The sequence below is a fragment of the Elephas maximus genome, chromosome 16 (assembly GCF_024166365.1).
Source record: "Elephas maximus indicus isolate mEleMax1 chromosome 16, mEleMax1 primary haplotype, whole genome shotgun sequence".
Taxonomy (NCBI): Eukaryota; Metazoa; Chordata; class Mammalia; order Proboscidea; family Elephantidae; genus Elephas; species Elephas maximus.
In genome coordinates this window covers 45,739,695-45,761,881 of record NC_064834.1, presented here as the reverse complement: position 1 = coordinate 45,761,881, position 22,187 = coordinate 45,739,695, and the positions used below count along the sequence as shown (strand labels likewise).

The 22,187-nt window shown below is 36.6% G+C and overlaps 1 protein-coding gene across 5 annotated transcripts in view; it reads right to left on the bottom strand.

The window, feature by feature from the left end:
* Positions 1-324: 324 nt before the first annotated feature.
* The window catches only part of TBC1D12 (TBC1 domain family member 12), a 134,962-nt gene continuing 113,099 nt past the window's right edge, over positions 325-22,187 (bottom strand). For 4 of the 5 annotated variants that reach the window (XM_049855307.1, XM_049855308.1, XM_049855309.1 and 1 more), the window contains 4 exons: positions 6,751-6,879; positions 6,388-6,497; positions 4,080-4,338; positions 326-2,211 (listed from right to left, as the gene is read on the bottom strand). In XM_049855307.1, the coding sequence (XP_049711264.1) occupies positions 2,143-2,211; positions 4,080-4,338; positions 6,388-6,497; positions 6,751-6,879 (567 nt within the window). In that variant the 3' untranslated portion in view covers positions 326-2,142. Of the gene's footprint in view, positions 2,212-4,079; positions 4,339-6,387; positions 6,498-6,750; positions 6,880-22,187 lie in introns of all 5 variants that reach the window. The other variant, XM_049855305.1, reaches the window with a different exon arrangement.

The following is a 22,187-nucleotide window of genomic DNA, read 5'->3' as shown; positions in this document are numbered from 1 at the left end:
AAGGAAAAATGGAGTGAGAAACAACTGTATACACATCCCAAATTGATTAGACAAATGAAACACCATATACAATTTCAAATTACCTTGAGGATTTTAGGAGAAGTTATTTTTTAATTAAAAATACACTTTAATATAAAAAACCTGTCATACACTGGCCTTGTGAACAGCCACATATTGTCTATACAGGAGGTCCAAGGGAAGATAAACAATATTTTAGATGCCAGTATTGCAAGTTCAAAGAAACTAAAGGCCTAAAGCATCCCTTGGAAGAAAAATTTGATTAGTTAAATGATTAGTTAAACCAGATATCCCAACAGTAAGGAAGACTCATTTCAAGTAATTATTCTGCTTATAAGTTTTATTTACAAAGTAATTGTTACTAGTGGTTTTAATGAATTCCTTGTATTTACATTTTATATACACATTTATACTTGAAAGGTAAAGAAACTGTACAATAAGAAAAATAAGAAAAAGAAATACAGTAACTTAGGTCCAACTTAGGAAACATACACAAAGGTAAGATTAAATTTAGGCATGTAGTATAACCTTAGTGAGATTACTGCCAGGAGTTACATTCCCTCTATCGGGGCCATCAATACCAAGGAAGTAGTTACCAGAGTTAAATGGTCATTCCCAAACCTATTAAGACCCTGGATATTCCTTCAATATTTTATTACTACTGGTTTCCATGAAACAAGCCCCTATGACAGGAGTTAACTTCTGAGAGTCCCACTAGTAGTTCCTAGGCTAAAATGATCCAGGGAGTAAAAATAACACAGGGGCACTCTGGTCCCATACTCCTAAAGAGGCAGTTACTACATTAACAAGGATCTCAGGCTTGTTAGTTTGAAGACTATACACTACTAACAGAAACAGCGTGCTTAACTGTTGTTTCAAATCAAACTGCAACATGAAAGCACACTACAAATCTAATTATTAACCAAACAGCATGTTATAAAGGTTATCATAATACTCAAGTGATTTATTTTAGGTTCAAAAATTAAATATATTATGATGGTAAACTTAATGCCAATTTACCAATGATCAATAATTTCTTTATCCACAATATCATCAAAGTTAGACTCATTAGAAAAAGTTAATTTTATCTTTTATTCTATTTCCATTGATCAGAAAATTATGCACAATGTTTTACAAGTCAGGAACTGACTACATATTAAGATTTCAAATTTCAAACTAGAATTAAATTTTATTTCTACAGATAGTGGAGAATTTTTAACTAAAAAAATTAGTCTTGCAAAGTAGCATGCTGCTTAAGAACTCTCAGAACTTATTACTTTTTACTCTTACCAGTGAAAAAACCTCATTTATAATTACGGACTTACTCCCAAAGTCAAGCCTTAAGTCCAGTAAAGTGCAAAGAATTTTCCTTCTACCAGTTATTTAGTTTTCCTAGTGTTAAATTACTAGATGAACAATTTCTTAGACTAGAAACAGAAAGGCTAAAATTCTCTGACAGGAATTCCTTAAGGGATAGAAACAGTTTCTTCAAAGCAAACAGACACAACACCACATTAAAAACACCTCAATGAATGTTAAACAATCTTGCACCAATATTTCCAGTCCCAGATAACCTAAATATGCCTGAACTGGTGAATGAAGCTAAATGACAATTTGAGTGACTTAAATAATTTGCAGCCAAAATTGCTTATTCTTGGTCTATATCTTCAAAAGGTTAGTTAGAATTGGAGATAGTATCTGTTCTAATGTGTTTATTTCAAATATTTGGATGTTAAAGTAGTTTTGAACAGTCCCACTCTGACCTCCAAAAGTGCCTTTGTGGTAATTATTAAAAAAGAAAAGATGCTGTAAAAAGGTGAAGTATCTCCAAGACTATTTTAAAAATTCATTGCATTAAACTGTTCATTCCAAATTATGGAATATGAACTAGCTATTTAAACTTTTTCCTTTGTAAAATGGCCCCTCCTACAAAATACTTTTTAATAATACTGTCAATAGGCATTTCCTTACTTCAGCTATGGAATTAAAAATATGCAGTTTTCCATTTCTTAATTCTTTTGGATTTCCCCAACACTTTCCCTACATGCTTTTTTACATAGGAAACAAAAAACTGTTATGAAAAAAAGCTTTTTAGTATTTCACTTAGTCTGTTAATTTTGAAGGTTAGCCTTTCAGAGCAGGACTATTGTTCTTGTCTCCTTCTTTGATATCCTTCATTACAGATGCAAAAACCTGGAAATTACATAAAATAAAGATTAATCCTCAAATACTACCACTCAGATTAAAGATATTAAAATAACTATAGTTTATCACAGGGGCTCCAAGGGAGAAAGACCTAGCAATCTGTTCCAGTAAAGATTATACCCTAGAAAACCCTATGGGACATACTCTGTCACATGGGGTCGCTATGAGTCAAACTTGACTCAAGGACACCTAACAACAACATCAATGTGAAAATGCTTTTGTATACTTAACTCTGTCCCCAGAGAAATTGCCATTTCCCAAATTCCCTTGTATTTTTAAACACAATTTTATAGAATATGATTGGATTCTAGTATTCATCACTTGCCAAATCATCTGAAATTACTCTGTGGTAACAGAACATTTTCTAGACCAATATTTCTACATTTCATTTTCATAAGCAATAAAACTATGATCTTATAATGTTTGTCTGTTATCATTCATGGATAAGTGATAATGTTATGTTTTATGTCATTTAGGCTACTAATATGTTTCCCACGGAAGCAGCAGTCAAGAAATCAAACGATGTAGGGCATTGGGCAAATCTGCTGCAAAAGACCTCCTTAAAGTGTTAAAAAGCAAAGATATCACTTTAAGGACTAACATGCTTCCTGACCCAAGCCATGGTATTTTTAATCACCTCATACGCCTGAGAAAGCTGGACAATGAATAAGGAAGACCTAAGAACTAATGCCTTTAAATTTTGGTGTAGGCAAAGAATACTGAATATACTACGGGTTGCCAGAAGAATCAACAAGTCTGTTTTGAAAGAAGTACAGCTAGAGTGCTCCTTGGAAGCGAGGATGGCAAGACTTCATCTCACATACTTTGGATATGTGACAGGAGGGACCAGTCCGCTGGAGAAGGATATTAAGTTTGGTAAAGTTGAGGGTCACCAAAATAGAGGAACGCCCTCAATGAGATAGACTGACACAGTGGCTGCAACAATGGGCTCAAACTAGCAATGACTATGAGGATGGTGCAGGACTGGGCAGTGTTTCATTCTGTTGTACAGGGTCGCTATGAGTCAGAATAGACTCAACAGCACCTAACATAACAACAGCAACTAGTATGTTTGCTTCTCTAACAGAACTAAGCTTCTCAAAAGCCAGGTTCATACATTATATTCTTTCTACTGTAAACTCTTTGTACATGCAGTTGTTGTTGTTAGTCACCATCATGTTGGCCCGACTCATGGTGACTCCCATGTACAACCGAACAAAACACTGCCCAGTCCTCTGCCATCCCCATGATTGGTTGCAGATCGAACCACTGTGATCCATTAGGTTTTCACTGGCTGATTTTCAGAATTAGATCACCAGGCCTTTCTTCCTAGTCCATTTCAGCCTGGAAGCTCTGCTGAAACCTGTTCAGCATTATAGCAACACACAAGCCTCCACTGGCAGACAGGTGGTGGCTGCACGTGAACTGCATTGGCTGGGAATCAAACCCAAGGAAGGCAGGGATTCTACCACTGAACCACCACTGCCTCATCCTTTGTACACAGCAGGTGTTTAATACAATTGCTATCTGTTTGATATACCAACATAATTATATAACTGCTCTGGCAAATACATAGCTATTGTGGGCTGCACTTCATTAAACTCATGTTACTGGACTTACATAAAAATAAAACCATGTTTGGAAAGGTAAAAAAAAGCGGGGGGGGGGGCAATCTGTTTTAAAGTCTTGCTTTATCAAAGACAAAAATTATTTTCAAAATACATATACTTTTAATTTAATTTAATTTTAAATTTAAGCACTAACACTTTAATACATAACTGTTTTACAGGACATCAATTATTTTAATGCATCTATTTTTTTTTTTTTTTATTAGAGGGAGGAAATTGTCATCCTACCTGAGTCCATTTTTTGGTGCTATTCTGCATCTGAATAGCTGCAATACAGCTGAAGAGTTTTTCTGATGTAATGTCTTCTGGCAATTTAGTTAGAAACTGTGCTATATGAATAAAGTCCATCTGTAGGAGAATATCTTCATATAATCGGAGGATTCCTAATCCAGTCCTAAATAAAAATTCCTCCCCATCTCTGCAAAATACATCCCAGACTCGACAGGCTAGATCCAGTGGTAGTGATTTGCTATACAATGTGAAGATCCTAAAATTAGGGAGAAAAAAAGTCATTTAAATTTTTCACTCATTTATTCACTCACTCATTAAGCACTCTATGAAAACTGTTTAATTAGAAATAAAAAGGCAAATAAGATACAGTTCCTTCCTTCAATGAACTTAAGTAGTCAGAAATTAAATAAACAAAATTATATGAATTTACAACTTTACTACATAAAGGTAAGTCCTAATACAAACCAGAGTGGCGGGATAGCCAGAGGGTTAGAGGTAAAGACTCTGAAGCCATAATGCCTGAGTTTCAATCCTAGATTTGTCACTTATTGGCTGTGTTAACTTTGAGCAAGTTATTTATCCTTGCTGCGCCTCAGCTTCCTCATCAATAAAATAAGGATGATAATACTACCAACCTCTCAGGATTGTTTTGAAAATTAAAGGAGTTAATAAATGTAAAGTGCTTAGAACAGTGCCTGGCACATAAGAAGTGCTCAATAAAAGCTAATTATTATTTTTATTGTATGAGGAACCCATGTATCATCTTTTAGTACCTAACAGAAATCCTTAAAGTCTGACTTCTCTTTTTCTTCCTCTTCCACAAACAGCCACTACATTTTTCCCCTTGCCAAGCTCTGCTTACTTCTTTTGGGGCATGTAAACCCTCTAACAGAACCACAAGAATAGCTTCTCCCATCCTTCCTGACAATGTCTGATCATGTGATTCTTTATTCACTGGTGCTCTGGAGTGGTATTCTTACTGGGAAAGTGGGGAGCAGGGGGTGTTAGAAGACTTGTCTTGAAGTTGCCTTGGCAAAGAAAAGTATACAGTTTAATTTAGATTGTGTGTTTATTTGAGGTAATGGTGACAGAACTTGAGAGGGAGAAACTAAAGACTCCTGACCCCCTGAAATACCCTTATTCCTTCCTCTCTTTTCTTCCTTAAATGATTCTAGAACTTGTATGTAAAGAGCTCAACAGAGTCAATGGAACAAAAATCCACATCTACTTCTTAAATTATAAATACGTATTTAATTGCCTAACAAACAAAGCATACTCTTGGTAGAACACTAACCCACTGTACAAAATAAGTAAGGGTATAAGCAGTGCCTAGGTGCAGTTTCTAGAACATAGTAGTCACTCATTAGTTACATCCTGCTCCCTTTGCCAGTTTTGATTCTGATATGCCCCACATCACTCCTAAATACTGACAACTGAGTTGTTGTTATTTCTCAGAATCAGTATATGATTTTGGTTCTCTGGGTCCCATGATATAAAATTTTTCTTCTCCCCATTATCTTGGGTCCTTCCCAAAGGAATTCTAATGTTCCTAGTGGGAATGGAAGAGAATACATTGAAAAATAACTTAGTTAAAAAAAAAAAAAATAGCCTAAATAAAATTAGCCCCAAGCAACTGGGAAGACATATTTTAATGATGGCATTATTTATTTATTTTTCTTTATGAAAGCTTAATAATATCATTTACACGAAAGCCACCGGTTTTGTGTGATTAGGATTTAAAGTTTAAATATTCCATATGTATTCTTAAAACAACCTATCTTAAGATCAACTGGCTACTGCTGTTCAGAGCCCTAGGCAAACCCTGCAAGTTAATACAAAAGTGCTGGTATCGGAAAGGTCAAAAAAGACCTTAGCACGAAATGAGGCATCATTCCTCTGTCAGAAAGCTCGATAAAACCTTGAGGAAAAAAAACAAAGCCTCCTGTAAAGAAACACTACTACAATGATCATAGGCCCTTGTGTGTTAAGAATAGCAACTAACTTTTGCTGAGAGCTTAGTATGTCCTAGGCACTGAATGATAAGCCATATAAAACACTTAGCCTCACTACAACTCAAGATGTAGATATTATTCCTGTTTTATAAATAAGAAACTGAAACAGAAACTGAGGGGTTCTGATTTCAACCCAGAGTCCATGTTCTTTTAAAAATGTGGGAGTTTCTCTATTTGTAAGGGAAGGGTCTTCTAAATGCATGATCCTATACATGAGATTTACTTTAGTTCCTAAGACACATAAAAATTAGTATTTTATTTCTTTTTAAGATGTTATATATGTTATCACTTACCAGTCTATCAAGTAAATGTCTGGTGTAAGACTGTAAGACTTGAAATGAAGAAACAGTTTAGAGAGATTTTCTTCAAAGAATACTTCAAATGTTGCAAAGTATTTCAACATCTACAGATAGAAATACCAATATAGAGAGCATAAGCTAGAAATAGAGAAATTAAATCCTTAATCAAGCATTAACAGAAAATCTTTAGCACCTCTTTCTGAATTTTCTCAAGTATTCATAAAACTAAAATTCAATGAAAAGTTCATATTAGATCAGATTATCTGAGTCTCCTAATTATTTTCATTCTAACAAGTGAGTTCAGACTATAGAAACCTACAGTCAAGGGAAAACATGATCCATTCCAAATGTCCATACCATGCTGTGATCCACACGGAAAAAGGCCAACTGGCATGGCTTATTCAGGAGATTTGCAAATGCAATGAAGGCATCTGCCTCTTCCAAATTGAGAATGAGTACTGCTGCAATGAAGGACATCCCTTGGACCTTCAAAAGGAAAAGAAATTAATCAAAATGTGCTTACAATAAAAATTCTATAGTTTATTTTATTGTAATTTACAAAGTGACATAACAAAGTAGAATTAACCAAGATTTATTTTTTTCTTCCCAACAAAGGTTAAAAATAGAAAACCTACTAGTAATCACAAACTCTCCCTAATTTTACATTCTTGTTCTCGTGGTATAGCTTTAAAAAGTATCAGGAAATTTTTCTAAAAAAGAAAAAATGTATCAGCTTTCACTTACTATAAAAGCCTATCTCAGGGTACTACTATTTAGTTTTCATTTTTTCTCAATCTGAATTCTCTCAAAATAGAGTTCAGAATCACAAAGTTTAATCAAAACCAGGAGATTATTTTCACTATTATAATACATCTGTTTTAGGTAGAAAATAAGGAACTAAGAATAAGGGAGAGCTATGAAAAGTTCTGCTAAAATTCCAAGAAAGAGGTTGTGTGGCTTGACAAAGTGAGGCTAGATTCCTGGAAAAGCAGGGGGAAGAAATAAAAAAAACATTTCAATATGGGAAAGAAGCCTGAGCAAAGACACAGACGTGGGAAAAATAGGACCTGGCTAGTTGAAGCACAAGATTTACAATAGGAATAATGTGAGAAATTTGGAAAAGTAGGATGTATTTATAAATTATAAAAGCCCTTGAATAAAAGGCTAAGCTGTATGGATGCCTGCTTCTGGGTTATGAATAAATATTGTACATTTTTGAGACAAGAAGTGAAATGAAGAACATTCTTTCATTAAAAAAAAAAAAAATTTATATGGTCCACTTACTTCTGGTAAAGATTTGTATATTGGACTCTTTTCAGCCAAATACTTTGTAAGGGTTGCCTGCAATCACTATCTCTATTTTTTCAACTACCTTTTTATTCTTTCTAACCAAAAGTTTGACAGTTTGAACCCACCCAGTGGCACCATGGAAGAAAGGACTGGTGGCCTGCTTCTGTAAGATTACAATCAAGAAAACCCTGTAAAACTAAACCAAAAAGCAAAGAAGTTTACTGAATAAACTGAATGTTTCGAAGGCCAGCATAGCAGGGGTGGGGGTTTGGGGACCATGGCTTCAGGGGACATCTAAGTCAATTGGCATAATAAAATCTATTAAGAAAACATTTGGCATCCCACTTTGGAGAGTGGCGTCTGGGGTCTTAAACACCAGCAAGCGGCCATCTAAGATGCATCAATTGGTCTCAACTCACCTGGAGCAAAGGAGAATGAAGAACACCAAGGACACAAGGTAATTACGAGCCCAAGAGACAGAAAGGGCCTTATAAACCAGAGACTACATCAGCCTGAGACCAGAAGAACTAGATGGTGCCCAGCTACAACCAATGACTACCCTGACAGGGAACACAACAGAGAACCCCTGAGGGAGCAGGAGAGCAGTGGGATGTAAACCTAACTCTTCAGACAGGGATTGGACTGGACAATGGGATGGAGAGGGATGCTGGTCAGGAGTGAGCTTCTTGGATCAGGTGGACACTTGAGACTATGTTGGCATTTCCTGCCTGGAGGGGAGACGAGAGGGTATAGGTGGTTAGAAGCTGGCGAAATAGACATAAAAATAAAGAGTGGAGGGAGGGAATGGGCTGTCTTATTAGGGAGAGAACAATTGGGAGTATGTAGCAAGGTGTATATGTTTTTGTGTGAGGGGCTGACTTGATTTGTAAATTTTCACTTAAAGCGCAATAAAAAAAAAAACAAACCCTGTAGAGCAGCTCTACTCTGTAACATATGGGGTCACCATTAGTTGAAATCGATTCGATAGCAACAGGTTTGGTTTTGATTTTTTATTCTTTAGCACACTTAAGTCTGGCTTCCCACTCTATCACTATCTTGAAACTTCTCTTGCCAGAATCATCAATGATATTTATTGCAAAAACCAATGTGTACTTTCCAACCCTCTTAGCAGAATTCCCTTAGCTTCTGTGACCCAACTTCTCTTGGTTTCCCTACTACTTGCCTGGCTTTTTCTGAGTGCTCTTTGCAGACTACAGTAATTGGGTATTTGATTTTCTAGAATATAAGCTCCGTGAGAACAGATACTGTGGTAGGCAAAATAATACTCCCCTCCCCCAGAGATGATGTCCACATTCTAATCCTGGACCCTGGAAATATATTACCTTACACAGCAAAAAGGGCTTTGCGGGTGTGATTAAATTAAGGATCTTGAAGTGGAGAGATTATCCTAGATTATCTGGGTGGTTCCTTATAAGTAATCACAAGGGTCCTTGTAAGAGGGAGGCAGAAGATCAGAGAGAGCTGAAGATGCTACATTGCTGACACTGAAGATGGAGGTAGGGGGCCATGAGCCAAATAACATAGGTGGCTTCTAGAAGCTGAAAAACGGAAAGAAATGATTTCTTCCCCTGGAGCCTCCATAAGGAACACTGCCCTGTTAACACTTTGACTTGAGACCAGTGAATTCCATTTCGGACTTCAGACTTCTGACATCCAGAACTGTAAGATAATAAATCTGCATTATCTAAAACCTCTAAGTTTACAGTAATACGTTACAGCAACAATAGGAAACTAACAGATTGTATCTTACCTAATTCAGCACTGTATTTTTTTTAAACCAAAAAGGAGGTTTATTTAGCATATATTCAAAAAGGCAAAAGTGGAAAGCAGACAACCATGCTGCTAGAACTAATGTCTGCCCAAATCCAAGGAAATATTACAGAATAGGCAAAAGAAAACAGACAAGCATCCTGCTAGAACCATGTCTGCCTGAGTCCAACAAATACTACAGAATAAGCACAAATGGAAAAACAGAGTAGCATGTTGCCACAGCCATGTCTGCCTGAGTCCAAGGAACTATTATAGAAGGACCAATATATATTAATATTACAAAATGGGCAAAACCACTGAAAGCTTTACCTTTTCAATGACTGGCTAGAAACTGTGATCCTATATTTTGAATTGTCTTTCTTAACAATCATTGCTACAGGTTTCAGGAAGAGGGTCTTCACTGGTTCAACAAATTTTCTATTCACTAAATGCTAACAGAAAAAGATAAAAGTGGAAAGTCTTCTGTGTTCTCGTTGATTGGCTTATGTGAAAGATTCCCTAAAAGATACTTTCCAAAATTATCCTAGCTATTGTCTTTTTTTTTTTTTTTAATTGTCTTTTTACCTCAGGGCTCAGTTGATGTGTCCTTTTGAGCCCAGCTTCAGCCAGCTCACATTCTCTATGCTCAAGGACAGGGAATAATGACTACAATATTATTTCCTAAGTGATTCCCTCCTGTTGATCAGAGACTGGAGATAACACACCGATGATCAATACCTGGACTTAGACGAGCTCCTAGATGGCGGCCATTGCAGGCTCTTTAAACTCACGGTGCTGGTTTTCCACCGGATACCATCTGGTTCTTCACCAGGATCTTAAGTAAGAGTGATGTTCTCATCAATCGCATTGCCTAAGTGAGCAGAATCAATGTATAACATTTCAGCCCAAGGCTTTTCTTTGGCCTTTTAAGTGTGTAAGACAATAGAAGATAAGTTTTATTATGCCTAATACTGTCAGAATATAGACTAAGAATATTACTAGTCCCTGCAATAGTGATCTAGCCCATGTTCTTATTGCTGATGGTAATCAGCCAAATAAATCTGTTGTTTTTAAGAGTGTTACAGTGTGTAACCAAGTAGCTTGCTGTCTAATTCTATGTATACCTTGTTCTACTTCCATGTTATTTATCCAAATGCAACAAAGAGCTGTTTGCTACAGCACAGACTATACTTTCTTGGGATAATAAAAATCTAAGGCTATTCTGTTATCTCATGTCAGCTTCGTTTATGAGTTCAGAAATCACTGTTGTGCTTCCATCCCACTAGCAACTTTGTCTGCTATTTGTCCCACAGTGATTGATAAATTTCTTAAAGATTTCTCAAATTCAACTATACCATGACTAGGAATTAAACCTCTTAGAAATGACTGACCCCACCCTCAGTGTTACTCCAATGGGCTTTCTTCTGACTCTCGTTTTACAATGGGTGATAAATTAACATTACCCTTCAAGTATTTACTAGCATCATTACTATGAATATCTAAAGGTAATCCTGAAGTTTCCGAAGTGTGTTGCCCATGCATTTGCCAGGAATCTAAACAAGAGATTACCCACGTAAATTCACTGTCAGTCAGAAAGGGATAATCTAAATTAGTATAGTTGGATTTACCACACAGAAACATATATCCATAAGGAGCACACAAAGTTTGTCTAGAGAAAATAGAAGGTATAGGAAAATTTACATGTGACAACCAAGTTTCCACTAGAGACTTCATGATTAGCAAGATAATACAAGATGGACTTCTGTTGGAGGTCTCCAGTTAATCTGTTTAAAACATACTAAGTATTCTTCCCAAGGGCAAGCTGCCCCTCCTTCGTTTACCTATTAACAGTCATGGGTCACTTTCTCAGAAGCAGAAGTAGAACCTAAGACAAAAACGGAGTCTGAACCATGAAGTCGATCTCCTCTGAGAACCTGATTTCTTTAAGATAATTTTCTGCATAGTAATAGGGTGAGAGTTTGATTACAAACATTAGACAGGTATTTCAGGACACTGTCTTGAAGACTAATTAAACCGATTACTGATTTACTCTAAACATAACTCTCAGTATGATCTTTGGAGTCAGTTTCCCAAAACAGACTGAATTCTTTAAAAAAAAAAAAAAAAGCACAACACCCAGAGCAAAATGGTCTCACTAGTTTATCTGGACCATTGTCTGACTCAAAGTGTCACCACTGTATTCTTAATACTACAATATTTGCTGAATGGATGAAGGGTCAAAAAGTAAGTGGTTAAAAGCTTGGCTGCTCACCAGCCAAAATCTACCAGCTGCTCCTTGGAAAACCTATGTGACAGTTCTGCTCTGTCCTATAGGGTTGCTGTAAGTCAGAACCAACTCGACAGTACATAACAACAACAACAACATAACAGAATGGTAGCAAAGTAAATAGAAGGGATTAAAAATATATTTAATTAAACTAAGATGCTGTGCATTGTAAGACACCATTATTTCACATACCACTGGAAAAAAAAATGTCAATAAAATGAGGATACAATGCTTATCACTTAGAATTTTTATTTTATGTATACTCAGTTATTTAAAGCTCATTCAAATTTATCATATATCACCCTTGTACATACATGAAAAGAAAATAAGGAAAATAGTTCTCTCTACAATTTCTTCGGAGTCCATTGCCTTTGAATATTCTGTATTACTTATCGACTCAGTCACTGATGTCTTTTTTCTCTTCTTAGTGCGAACAAAAGCACCGATTATGCAGCATTTAAGTCGTCTTCATTCCTAACTCTTGGGTTTTCTTCCAAGCCACTGACAACCAATCTCCAAATTTTGAAGTATCTATACAGGCAATGACAGCCATGTTCCAACCGCTTGCTGCCTAACTGATGACTAGAAAATGCATTCCGATTTCAGAGATGATAAAATGTTTCACGATGTGCATCTTTGAGTCAATGAAATAGCTATCATCTGTTGATTCTTTACTATGTACAAGGTTCCGTACAATTCTTTATCCAATCAAAAAAACCCATTGCTGTTTAGTCGATTCCGACTCATAGCAACCCTATCGGACAGAACAGAATTGCCCCACAGAGTTTCCAAGGAGCGCCTGGTGGATTTGAACTGACAACATTTTGGTTAGCAGCCGTAGCTCTTAACCACTATACCACCAGGGTTTCCAATCATATGAGGTAGTATTATATCCATTTTACAGATGAGAAAATAAGCTGAGCAAAGTAAAGTCATCATCCCAAAATCATAAATTCATGACCAGCTGAGTTGTTTCAAATCACCCAATGTCTGCTACTAAAGCTCAGGATCTTTTCTTAATGCCACTAGAAAGCAACATTTTAAAGGAAGAATTAATTGGATTTATCAATGGACAATTATAAGTGAGAAACAAGAGTAAGTGATGATAGTGTTTGAGTCTTGATAACTGTAAAAATGACGGAATCGGTCACAGAAATTAGAAGTTAGGCTGGAACCCAAATATTGAAAGATGATGAAGAATCCTTATAAGTGTTTATGGTTATAGAATACACAGGTGGATATATCCTATAAGAAGATGGAGATGTTGAACTGAAATTGAAAGCCAGATGAGGGAGTCAACTCCACAATTCACAACCAAAGCATTCATAAATAGGCACTGAGGTAGGAGAGGGAGAGGTATGCAAAATACCATCAGGGTCTCTATTGCTTAGCCTCTAGAGATTTTTGCTCCACCCCAAAGTGATCTATAACCATTTTCTTACAGTAGAAAACTAAAATAATTCAACAGTCTAAACAGTGGTGGTCTTAAAACTGGAATAAATGTACCCTTGGAGGTACATACAGACTTTTCAAAGAATACACACTCACTGATGATTTTAAAGGAGTCCTTTCCCAGATCTTCAATTTACATGTGTATTCTTTTCTAAACATGCCTTAGAGTGTCACTGCATTCACAGTAGCAAGTGAAAGTCATAGTCCCTACCCATTACTCTGAGGCATGAAACACATGAAACCTGAAATTCTAAATACCGGTTTGTTGAAAGCTTCTAACTTCCTATCATATATATGTGTGTGTGTATGTATATGTATATATATGACTATATATGTATATGTATGTATATATATGTATGTGTGTATATATGTATATATGTGTGTATACACGTGTGTATATATATGTGTGTGTGCATGTGTGTGTGTGTGTGTATATACAAATGAATTAAATTATATGGTAGAAAAGAGAGTAGTAATAGCAATTTTCATTTAGTGACCATACCACATCTATTGTCAAAGAATGCATAGCCCTTAAGGGAGAGTCCCAAGAGAACAAAGACAATGGTAAAAGCAGTACATATTGGTGCTAGTGGTACTTTTAAATGTAACTGGGATATAAACCAAGACTACCAGTTTTTTTTCCCCCCAAGTTGCACTGAATAAAACCCACAGATAAAACTTTTATTTCTAGATTTGATATGTGTTATTCAATAAGACAGTTAAAAACCCATTTTATCAAATCATGTCATGAAATATGTTTCCCAATACAGTTTATAATAGCTAAAAAATCTGCAGCTCCAAGGTAAAATATGTATTAAAAAAATACAATGCAATAAAAACATGCTGTAAAAATTATGCACAGAAACGATATTTTAATTTTCCCAACTTTTTCTGTATGTATCAAGTTAAACTAAAGTTCCTCTCAAGTGGAAGTATATAAGTAATAGGTTTTAGTCTCAATAAAAGCTTTCTTTATTCACTTTCCAGAAACAGAAAATGAATGATTTTAATGATTGGTAACAAATATTTTTTGCAATTCAGTTAACAGTCTTCTGCTTTAAATAAAATTGAAGGAAGGCCTAACTGAGTCATCACCTGAGATCATTAAAGCAATTTTTTTTTTTACTTTTGTATTTTTTTTTTATTTACCAGCTATCCAGTTTCTCTAGTATATTTGTTGTTTTGATCAGTTGTGTACTAATTATAATTACAACAGAAATCAGAAGAAAAACTTAATATTTAGAACATTATGCGTATTAGAAATAAGACTAATTTTTAAATTTTAATTCATTTATGTACTTGTGGAGTATCCTGGATGGCATAAACGGTCAAGTGCTTTAGCTACTGACTGAGTAGCAGTTCAAACCCACCCAGAGGCACCTAGGAAGAAAAGCTTGGTGATCTGCTTTCAAAGTCACAGCCACTGAAAACCGTATGAAGTACAGTTGTACCCTGCACAGTCGGGGTCGCCATGAGTCAGAATCAACTCGACGGCTAATGGTACTAGTACATATTCGTAGCAAAAGTACAATAACGTGATGACTAAAAAATTTCCAGGCAAAGTTATATTAAAATAAAATTCTGTGGGAGAAATGAAACAGAAAGACAAGCTCAGAGAAAAAAAGCAAAAATGTAAAATATTAATGAAGAGCTTATTCACATAGTTTTCTTTAAATGGATGGTCTACATGGAATCACTATAGTATTTAATCTCACTGAGCCATTTTTAAAAATTGACATGAGTTTTATTTTGAAATGTCAACATTTAACAAGTGCTAAAAAAAAAAAATTTTTTTTTAATTAAATCCTTTGCGATTATTGAAATTTATGAAAACTTTAAATGTCAAGTTTAAAACATGAAGGGGATACATAGTTTTACAATTCTTTTACAGAGTACATGAGCAAGAGAGTTTGAAGACAGTCTTTGCTCAAATCTCACTTTCTCCATGAGGACTACCTGACTACCTTCTTTAATACTACAGCCTGGGAGGCGGGGCCGAGATAGCAGAGTAGTCTGACATTTACCGTGATCTCTCTTACAACAAACACCCCCCAAAAACAAGTGAATCAATTATATATATGATAAGCTAGGAACCCTGAGCATCAAAGGCAAAGTTAAGAAATCGGACTGAGTGACGGGGAAGGAGAGACACTTCAGAAGCAGCGAGGAGCTGCCGACCCCGCGGCACCACCTCAGACCCAATTCCTTGGTGCGACTGCAGCGGGGCTGATGGTAGTTTTTGGTGATATGGCAGCTTCAGTGAAAGAAGGCAAGTGCAGGACTCAGCCCTAACCTCCTGGGGTAATCTCGGTGAGGACCCAGCCAGAGCACACAGGCTACACACACCTCTGGAATCTGAGATAAAACAGCACTCTCGGCACAAGATAGAGTGATTTTGTCTAATTTAGCACATGGATCTAATAGCTCCTCCTTTTGAAAGAAAACTCTCCTATCTATCTGATCCTTCCTTCCTCTACCCCAGGTGGCTTCATTAACAGTAGATTTGCCTGAGCCTGAGGTAGGTCCTGCTGCACTCCCTGAGCCATTCTCCTGGCCTTGGAGAAGGAAGATATTAACAAACGGGGGAAAAAGTACACTGCCGACTTCCCTAATCTGGCAACTCAGAGCAGAAGTGGCTCCAGCCCAGGCACAAGTGAGCCACAGACTTTGCCTTTCACCCCTGCATGGATCCAGGTGGCTCCACTACACCAGATAAGATCTGGCTATTAGATTGCAAGGACAAATCTGTTTGAGGCCTGACTGTAACTGTTTCAGCTGTGCAGTGGAGATGCAGGTTTTGGATGTGTGATAATGCTCTGCCTAGCTAACAAGGCCTTTACCTACCCACACCAGGGGCCTGAGGACTGGAGGCTCCAACCACACCACCTAGCTACCTATGAAAGGGCTCCAAGGATAAATGGTGCCTACCAGTCCTTACAGGTAAAAGCACTGGGTGCCTATGGTATGGCTGGCAGAGCCCACCCACCACAGCACTCTAGAGAACAGGGACATGCCTTCCTCAAAGACACTCGGGGGAAGGCTGTCGACACTCGGGGGAAGGTTGTCAACCCCCTGCCTTCCTCAGGGTGTGACCCCTGCTGCTACCAAAAACCTATGCATACACTAATCACCACTGCTTCTCTAAGATAGAAGGTGAGAGCCTACACCACACACTAGCTTACCAACTATCAGGATACCTGAGCTGAATCTATACAAGAACAGGGAATGGACTCTTAGGCTCATACACCTGGTAACAGCTCTAGCCATCTGGTAACTGGACATTAATGCTTCAAAGGCTCCAATAATCAAGTCAGCTCACTCTAGTAGCCTATTTGGGTATATCAAAACAAAATAAAGCAAGAAAGTAGGACACAACGAGCACACATAAAATAAATTAATAACTTATAGACAGCTCGGAGTCAAGAGTCAATATCAAATCACATAAAGAAGCAGACCATGATTGCTTCAACAAACTCCCCAAAAAAAGAATCAAGAACTCTCCCGGATGAAGACATATTCCTGGAATTACCAGAGGTAGAATACAAAAAAATTAATATACAGAACTCTTCAAGACATCAGGAAGGAGGTCAGACAAAATGCAGAACAAGCCAAGGAACACACAGACAAAGCTGGTAAAGAAATTAAAGATTTTTCAAGAACATCATGAAAAATTTAATAAGCTGCAAGAATCCATAGAGAGACATCAATCAGAAATTCAGAAGATTAACATTACAATTACAGAATTAGGCAACTAAATAGAAAGTCAGAGGAGCAGAACTGAGGAAGTGGAAGGCAGAATCAGTGAGATTGAAGATAAAACACTTGACAACAATATATTTGAAGAAAAATCAGATTAACATATATAAAGCAATGAAGGACAAAAATTGCCAGCCAAAAATCATATATCCAACAAAACTATCTCTCAAATATGAAAACAAAATTAAGCCATTTCCAGATAAACAGAAGCTTAGGGAATTTGCAAACAACAAAAGAAAACTACAAGAAATAATACAGGGAATTCTCTGGTTAGAAAATCAATAATATCGGATATCAACCCAACACTAGGACACAGGACAGAGCAACCACATATCAACCCAGATAGGGAAATCACAAAAATAAATCAAGATGGAAAAAAAAAAAAAAAACACTCAAAACAGGGAATCAGTGATGTCATTATGTGAAAGATGACAACATTAAATCAAGAAAGAGGGACTAAATAAAGTAGGCACAGATCTTCCATATGGAGAGGAAATCAAGGTAATATAGGGAGATAAAAGTTAGGTTTAAACTCAGAAAAATAGGGGTAAATATGCAGGTAACCACAAAGAAGGCTAACAATGCTAACTTCAAAATAAAAACCAGGAAAAACATTAAAAAAAAAAACCCAGTGCCGTCGAGTTAATTCTGACTCATAGAAAAACATAAAGACTCAGCAAAAACCAAAATTAACTACAATCAAAAAAGAGGAACACACAATTTACAGAGAAAAACTACTAAGCACAAAAAATTAAGTGGAAAAATGAAACCGTCAACAACACACAAAAAAAGGCATCAAAATGACAGCACTAAATTCCTACCTATCTATAATCACGCTGAATGTAAACGGACTAAATGCATGAATAGAGAGTTGCAGAATGGATAAAAAAACACAATCCGGTCTATATGGTGCCTATAAGAGACACACCTTATACATAAAGATACAAACAAACTAAAACTCAAAGGACGGAAAAAAATATCAAGCAAACAATTGAAAAAAACCAGGAGTGGCTATACTAATTTCTGACAAAACAGACTTCAAACTTAAATCTACCACAAAAGATAAGGAAGGACACTACATAATGATTAAAGGGACAATACACCAGGAGGATATTGCCATATTAAATATTTATGCACCCAATGACAAGGCTTCAAGGTACATAAAACAAACTCTAACATCATCAAAAAGTGAGATACATAGCTCCACAATAACAGTAGAAGACTTCAACATACCACTTTCAGTGAAGGACAGAACATCCAGAAAGAAGCTCAATAAAGACACAGAAGAGCTTAATGTCACAATTAACCAACTTGACCTCACAGACAAATACAGCACACTCCACCCAACAGCATCCAAGTATACTTTCTTTTCCAAAGCACATGGAACATTCTCCAGAATAGACCACATATTAGGCCATAAAACAAGACTTAACAGAATCCAAAACCTCAAAATTTTACAAAACATCTTCTCTGACCATAAAGCCATAAAACTGGAAGTCAATAAGAGAAAAATCAAGGAAAAGAAATCAAACACATGGAAACTGAACAACACTCTGCTCAAAAACAATTGGATTATAGAACAAATTAAGGATGGAATAAAGAAACTCATAGAAGACAATGAGAATGAAAACACTTCCTATCAGAACCTTTGGGACACAGTGAAAGCAGTGCTCAGAGGTTAATTTAGATCAACAAATGCACACATACAAAAAGAAGTCAGGGCCAAAACCAAAGAATTATCCCTACAGCTTGAATAGAAAGGGAGCAACAAAAGAAACCTTCAGGCACCAGAAGAAAGCAAATAATAAAAATAACAGCAGAATTAAATTAAATAGAAAACAGGAAAACAACTGAAAGTTAACAAGACCAAAAGCTGGTTCTTTGAAAAGATTAACAAAATCAATAAACCACTGGCCAGACCGACAAAAGAAAAACAGGAGACGAAGCAAATAACCCGAATAAGAAATGAGATGGGCGATATTACAACAGACCCAACTGATATTAAAAGAATCATAACAGAGTACTAAGAAAAGCTGTACTCTAACAAATTTGAAAACTTAGAAGAAATGGACAAATTTTTAGAAACACACTACCTACCTAAACGAACACAAACAGAGGCAGAACAACTAAATAAACGCGTAACAAAAGGAGAGATTGAAAAAGTAATTTTAAAACTCCCAACAAAGAAAAGCCCTGGCCCTGACAGCTTCCCTGGAGAATTCTACCAAACCTTCAGAGAAGAGTTAACACCACTACTACTAAAGGTATTTCGGTGCCCAGAAACAGATGGAATGCTCCCAAACTCATTCTATGAAGCCAGCATAACCCTGATACCAAAACCAGGTAAAGACACCACAAAAAAAGAAAATTACAGACCAATACTCCTCATGAACCTAGATGCAAAAATCCTCAACAGAATTCTAACCAATAGAATTCAACAGCATAACAAAAAAATAATTCACCAAGACCAAGTGGGATTCATATGCAGGTATGCAGGGATGGTTCAACATTAGAAAAATGATGTAGTCTATCACATAAATAAAACAACAGACAAGAACCACATGATCTTATCAACTAATGCAGAAAAGGCATTTGACAAAGTCCAACACCCATTCATGATAAAAACTCTCAGCAAAATAGGAATAGGAGAAAAATTCCTAAACATTATAAAAGGCATTTATACAAAGCCAACAGCGAACATCATCCTGAACGGAGACAGACTGAAAGCATTCCCCTTGAGAACAGGAACCAGACCATGGATGCCCTTTATCACCACTCTTATTCAACATTCTGCTGGAGGTCCTAGCCAGAGCTATTAGGTTAGATAAAGAAATAAAGAGCATTCAAATTGGCAAAGAAGTAAAAGTATCTCTGTTTGCAGATGGCATGATTTTATACACAGAAAAACCTAAAGAATCCTCAAGAAAACTACTGAAACTAATAGTTTAGCAGAATATCAGGATACAAGATAAACATACAAAAATCAGCTGGATTCCTCTAGACCAACAAAGACAGCGTCAGAGAGGAAATCACCAAATCAATACCATTTACAATAGCCCCTAAGAAGATTGAATACATATGAATAAATCTAACCAGAGATGTAAAAGACCTATACAAAGAGAACTATAAGACACTACCGCAAGAAACCAAAACAGACCTACATAAAGGTGGATAAATATACCTTGCTTGTGGATAGAAAGACCCAACATTCTAAAAATGTCCATTCTGCCCAAAGAAATCTATAGATACAATGCGATCCCGATCCAAATACCAGTGACGTTTTTTAATGACACGGAGAAACAAATCACCAATTTCATATGGAAGGGAAAGAGGCCCCTGAGAAATAAAGCCTTACTGAAAAAGAAGAACAAAGTGGAAGGCCTCACACTACCCAATTTTAGAACATATTATACCACCACAGTAGTCAAAACAGCCTCGTACTGGTACAACAACAGATACATAGACCAATGGAACAGAATTGAGAATCCAGACATAAATCCATCCATATATGAGCAGCTGGTATTTGACAAAGGCCCAGTGTCAGTTAATTGGGGAAAAGAAAGTCTTTTTAACAAATGGTGCTGGCGTAACTGGATATCCACCTGCAAAAAAATTAAACAAGACCCATACCTCACATCATGCACAAAAACCAACTCAAAATGGATCAAACACCTAAATATAAAATCTAAAATGATAAAGATTGTGGAAGAAAAAAATAGGGACAACATTAGGAGCCCTAATACATGGCATGAACAGTATACAAAATATTACTAGAAATGTACAAACACCAGAAGAGAAATTAGATAACTGAGAGCTCCTAAAGTCAAACACCTATGCTCATCCAAAGACTTCACCAAAGAATAAAAAGATTACCTACAGATTAAAAGTAAGTTTTTAGCTATGACATTTCCGGTCAGCGGCTGATCTCTAAATCTACACGTTACTGAAAAAACACAACAACAAAAAGACAAATAACCCAATTAAAAAACAGGCAAAGGATATGAACAGGAACTTCACTAAAGAAGACATTCAGGTAGCTAACAGATACATGAGGAAATGCTCATGATCATTAGCCATCAGAGAAATGCAAATCAAAACTACAATGAGATTCCATCTTACTCCAAAAAGGCTGGCATTAATCCAAAAAACACACAATAATAAATATCGGAGAGGCTGCAGAGAGCCTGGAACACACTTACATACTGGTGGGAATGTAAAATGGTACAACCACTTTGGAAATAGATATGATGCTTGCTTCAAAAGCTAGAAATAGAACTACCACATGATCCAGCAATCCTGCTCCTTGGAACATATCCTAGAGAAATAAGAGCCTTTATATGAACAGATATCTGCACACCCATGTTCACTGCAGCACTGTTTACAATAGCAAAAAGATGGAAGCAACCAAGGTGCCCATCAACGGATGGATAAATAAATTATGGTATATTCACACAATGGAATACTACACATCAATAAAAAACAATGAAGAATCCGCAAAACATTTCATAACATGGAGGAATCTGGAAAGCATTATGTTGAGTGATATTAGTCAGTTGCAAAAGGGCAAATATTGCATGAGACCACTACTATAAGAACTCAAGAAATAGTTTAAACAGAGAAGAAAATATTCTTTGATGGTTACAAGAGCGGGGAGGGAAGGTGGGAGGGAGGGAGAGGGGTTTTCACTAATTAGATTAAAAAAAAATTAGTGGATAAGAATTACTTTAAGTGAAGGGAAAGACAACACACAATACAGGAGAGGTCAGCACAACTGGACTACACCAAAAGCAAAGAAGTTTCCTGAATCAAAACTCAATGCTTCGAAGGCCAGCATAGCAGGGGTGGGGGTTTGGGGACCATGGCTTCAGGGGACATCTAAGTCAATTGGCATAATAAAATCTATTAAGAAAACATTCTGCATCCCACTTTGGAGAGTGGCATCTGGGGTCTTAAATGCTAGCAAACGGCCATCTAAGATGCATCAATTGGTCTCAACCCACCTGGATCAAAGGAGAATGAAGAACACCAAGGACACAAGGTAATTATGAACCCAAGAGACAGAAAGGACCACATAAACCAGAGACTATATCAGCCTGAGGCCAGAAGAACTAGATGGTGCCTGGCCACAACTGATGACTGCCATGACAGGGAACACAACAGAGAACCCCTGAGGGAGCAGGAGAGCAGTGGGATGCAGACCTCACATTCCCGTAATAAGACCAGGCTTAACGGTCAGGCT